Source organism: Sphaeroforma arctica, assembly GCF_001186125.1.
Source record: "Sphaeroforma arctica JP610 unplaced genomic scaffold supercont1.2705, whole genome shotgun sequence".
Taxonomy (NCBI): domain Eukaryota; class Ichthyosporea; order Ichthyophonida; genus Sphaeroforma; species Sphaeroforma arctica.
This window is the reverse complement of record NW_014037853.1, coordinates 1-5,190: the sequence shown is the minus strand read 5'-3', so window position 1 is coordinate 5,190 and position 5,190 is coordinate 1. Positions and strand designations below refer to the sequence as shown.

Sequence of the window (5,190 nt, the reverse complement as noted above, 5' to 3'; positions counted from 1 at the left end):
GAGAGAGAGAGAGGGGAAGGATGTACTCTCGGATCACTATCTGCATTAACGCAGCCAATCACCAGCTGTCATTTGCAAACACTATGAATAACTGAGCTACGGATAATGCTAAAGTATTTACGTGTGTCGTGATTCAATAATTGAACGACCATTTCAGCAAGAATATATTGTAGCTATGACATACATGTTCGTCACAACATATACTCATACGCGTCCATACATGCCCACATATCTACATAGAGATACAGCTATATATATATATAAACATTCATACACACACACATACATACATATCAAAATCATATACACATATACATACACACATACATACATATATACACATCCACTCACCTTCAATAGTCTGAATAGCAGCAGCTACTTCGAGTTCACCACAGGCCTCTGAAGCAGCAGCGTGGGCGTCTCTGAGTTCAGTCAGTGCAACAGCCGCTGCACGAGAGTAGTTGTTGAGCTGTTTGCTGGCAGCTATGTCACCAACCGTGGCAGTGGCCACCTGGTTATAATAGAATGGTAGGTAGAGGTAGATGGATGAGTAAGATGTTTATAAATAGAAATGGTAGGTATATATGAGTGGTAGATATAAACAGATTGATGATTAAGTAATACGAAACATGTAAAACCCAAATGGTAGGTAGGCTATTCAACAAACACGTACGTGTTAGTATGCGCTGAGATTGCGCTCACCTTTGCGACTAAAGATTAACTGTGGAACCAGGACGGTTCCACCCAGAAATAAAACTATGTACTAGAACCACGTACATAAATAAAACTATGTATCTGCGTATACATGTCATAAACTACCGTCCTTCTTACCTTAGCCGTAGCCACAAGCTTGCTACCAGGCGCAAGCAGACCTTCACCGTTGTTGATGAGTGCCAGTTGGTTCTCTGGGTTCATGCGATCGTTGGCGAAGCACTTCGTAATGGGAATCATATGCGACAAAGCATCGCTCACAGTACGCGCCTGATATGATGATGAAAGAAAGTACATGGAGTGTCACAAGCATATATACATTTATATATATTATGTAGGTGCACCAGTCCACCATATATAATGGACGCTTGGTGGTGGAATTATACGCGACTAGGTATATCTGAGTACACGACTCTGATATGTATATCTGAGTACACGACTCTGATACGTATAGTCGAGAAAACGATTAAGTATTGTCCATATCTAAATCTATATCTTTATCTATATATATATGTATATATATACATATTTACCTGTTCCATGAGTTGTTTCTGTGAGGCTGCGTTTCGGTTGGTGGCTGATGCATTGGTAGCGGCGGAGATGAGCTGCAGTGACACCTGCGCCGTCTTCTTGACAGCCAATTCTAAATCACGCAGTACCCTGCAGAGAAGTGCAGTATAAGTAACGTGTATACATACGTACATTCCGGTCATTAAAAACACAAAAGGACAGGCAGAAGTAACGTGTATACATAAATGTGTGTAGGTATAAATGCATATAATATATATGTATGTTCATATGTATCAAGAGTTAGGCGTGTGTGCGTGGTAGTGTGACGTACTTGCGCTTGTGAGCGTCCTGGGCGGCTTGTCCCGTGAGTTCTTTGAGCTGTTCCAGTCCCTGTGGGTTGCCATCGAGACCTTCGCACGCATCACGCAGACCTTTGGCCTGTGAACAAGGAGGTGGGAGAGGTGTACTGTCAGAAAGAGTGGTACATATGGAACAACAAGCCCAATTAAATGACGCTGTATTATATGTATATATATATATATATATACTTCTAGACTAGATTCTCTATCACTTAATTCAAAACAAGAATGCTTGCTATAGTTTACCTACCAGATCATATAGCCGACTTCTGTTCTCGGGTTCGTTGTCTGCATCCAGATTGATGATGTTGATCATATCTCCGATGTCAATCACCAATGCCGCTACCTATAGACGAATGTGTAAGAGATTATGACATTAGTGAATGAATTCTGAAACTTTGAGTCAGCCATCATATTATTTTTATGAATATAAATATAATATAAACACAAGTATGAATATAGATATAGATATAAATACAAACATAAACATCAAATACAAATGCAAAAGTACATACGTACATACATACATACATACATACATATTATTATATTATATATATATATATACATATACATATGCGCGAGAGTATACACGCTTACACCAACGTATCTACCTACTTATCCATAGTCCCTACACACACATCTTATACCCCAGTCCAAAAGTTCCATCAATCTTCCCCAAGCACACACCTCCTCCGAATCGTGCACATCCAGATGTTCCACGCGAGCGTTGATAGCGCGGGCCTTGTCGTCGTACGTCGTCTCCTTCTCCACTGCCTCTCCCGCGTTTTTAACGCGTTTGACCAGTGCAGCAATGCCTTGTTTGACCTTGAGTGCATTCTCGTCTACTTCATCCACCAGTTTCTCGTCTGATGTCGCGTCGCGACAGCTGGCGTTGAGACCTGTAGGGATTTAGAGATGTAGTGTTTTGAGATGTAGGGCTTGGATTGTGGGGTTGGTGTAGTTTTAAAGATACTGCGTTTGGTTTGGGACTTAGCGGTTGGTGCGTTGCCTATAGAACTAGAGGTTGAGTCTTTAGACTAGTGTTTAAGAAGGTTTAGAGTATTAGGGTTTCAGGGTCTATGGATTGTTTGTATAAGCTAGGACAAACCAGTTTTTGTTATATATTCAGATGTATGTAACTGGAGGAGAGTGTGACAGCAAACGTGTAGATAGACAGTTTGCACACTACGTGCAACAGGAAAAACTATACTCAATAGAACCCTGGCCAATAGGGTTTAGGGTTTAACCCCTAAAACCCTAAAAGGTAAGACATTGATGGGTCCATTGTTGTCTACAAAGAACACTATATATAGTCACTACCACCGATCGATGCTCTGAATGATGCAATTCTCCCCACTTAAGATGACACTATACCACTCTCACATGTACACAAACGAATATACCTGAATACATAATACATATACGCATACATATATAAATGTAGATACGCTCACACACTCACACACTCACGCACATATATATGCACATGCTTCTCTTACCATTCACAGCCTCCAACAGTTTGCGTGCTGCCTGAGCCAGGGCGTCTTGGCACTGCATGTGGTTGATGGTGGGTGCTAGCACACGCGTGGCTGCGTTGAGTTGTGAGGCGTTGATAGCCGTAGCCTTGGCACTCTCTATCACCTTGGACTGGGAGGCTGTGAGCGAGAAGTAGGTAGGTAGGTAGGTAGGTAAATAGGAATGTGACGGTATAAGTATACGGGTCAGACGAGGGGTAGATAGGCGGGGGTTGTTTTGACTGGTGACGGATTAAGACTACCGGTTAGAGTGTTGGGTATGGGTGGTCTGGGCACTCTTGTTGACCTTAAATGCGAAGCTGTGCAACTGACGCGAGATATGTCGGAATAATGCAGACGGTTGTTATCATGTCTATACGTACTCGTGCATGTGAGAAGAAACATGATCTTGCGAAGCGATACATTCAGGGGTTGAGTATCGGTTGCATTGTCTACACATACCTGTTCAGCCGAGAAAAAAAGTTTAATATATATATATATAATATAGATTATATACCACACTTGGATACCTGGATCATTAGCTTTGTTGGCGACGGCCTTGGCAGAGTTCATGAGTGTAGCCGACAGCTTTGCAATGTCTCGTGCCAATTCGCACAGATCATCACGCACCTTTTCGTCCACATCCAACTCACCCGGCACCAGGCGCAGCAGATCCTGTACATTGGAGCCTGTTGTGTGGTAGAGAAACGTATGGAACCGTAGTGTTAGTATATAAAAGTGGTGTTGCTATGGTTACAATGCACAGGAACGCATGTTGACTTGTAGAATATATGTACGTGTGGAGTGGTGTGATGTGTACCGAAATGTCGCATATCAATGTGTGGTGAATGTATATACCAAGTGCACAAGAGTTGTACCAGGACATCTATAAACCCTAAACTCTAAAACCATACACCGATCCATAGACATAAAAAAGAAAACTACAACAGGTGCACATTAGCTGACAACAGGTATGGCTTTTCAACCGTGTGTGCAAATCTGGGAACGAGATCTCTATGTAACAGAGCAATTTACCACACATTTACGACATTGCGAGAATAATTTACGACAATACTTACCCACGGCATTGGCAGTGAGGATAAGGTCCTTGCGCTCCATTTCTGAGTCAGGGCTGACAGCCTGGAACAGCTTAGACGTGGCATCCGCAAGATTACGGCCGCACTAAACACCGCCGCCAGAACATTGAGAGACGGAAACGAGGGTAAGATGGTAGATAGATGGTAAGTAAAAGGGAGTGATCTTGGTTCTTTGTCAAGGCAGTCATGTCTACGTTCTACGTCCATTTGCGATTTTACCTACATACAGCCACGCACACATGTTCTACAAGCACCTACACATACATACTAACTGCAAACACGTAAACGTAAACATAAACAACTCAACACGCTTATACACACACACACACACACACACCCACCCACACACACGCACACACACACATACACACACTTAAAAATATACCAGCAAGAGATCGTCGCGTTCATCCTCCTCATCCACAAGCGCAGCCAACAGCTTAGTGCTCTTGGTCATCTCAGTCAGACACGCCGCCGCACTGACAACTGCACTGCCGGTGGCCAACAGATTCTGACGGTCTCTGGGCTCGGCTGTGTAGGGATATAGGGTTTAGCGTTTAGGGTTTTATAGGGGTTACTTGAATGGTTGCTAGTACTTGAATGGTTACCAATACTTATTAGTATAACTCACATGTACGTAACGTACATGGCAAGGTGCTTGATGAGCAGATCTTGGCCGTTTTTGGCGATAGATGAGTAGCCATAGATAGTGCCACAGTCACACATCCACCTGCACAGATATGGGTGTATTCCGAGGGGAATCCATCTACACCCACATACTCCAGTGGTACACGTGTAGTAGTAAAGAAGCTGTAAACATGTAGACATAGCCATTGAGCCTGTACACACACGCATCCACAACCGCATAGTAAAAGTGTCGCAGTAAAGTAGTATGCATATAGACATTGTATATTTGATTATGTAACTGAATATATATATATATATATATATATATATACAATAATATATATATATTATATATATACAATAATATATATA

At 42.3% G+C, this 5,190-nt stretch overlaps 1 protein-coding gene across 1 annotated transcript; it reads right to left on the bottom strand.

Annotated features, from left to right (window-relative positions):
* Positions 1 to 1,244: 1,244 nt before the first annotated feature.
* Positions 1,245 to 4,712, bottom strand: SARC_12910 (hypothetical protein; the record flags this gene model as incomplete). Its single annotated transcript, XM_014292975.1, has 8 exons — positions 1,245 to 1,371; positions 1,553 to 1,659; positions 1,831 to 1,926; positions 2,271 to 2,482; positions 3,083 to 3,238; positions 3,628 to 3,786; positions 4,177 to 4,279; positions 4,580 to 4,712. Coding segments are annotated over 8 exons (1,093 nt in total), but the record flags the coding sequence as incomplete, so codon positions are not given.
* Between the last annotated feature and the right edge of the window lie 478 nt (positions 4,713 to 5,190).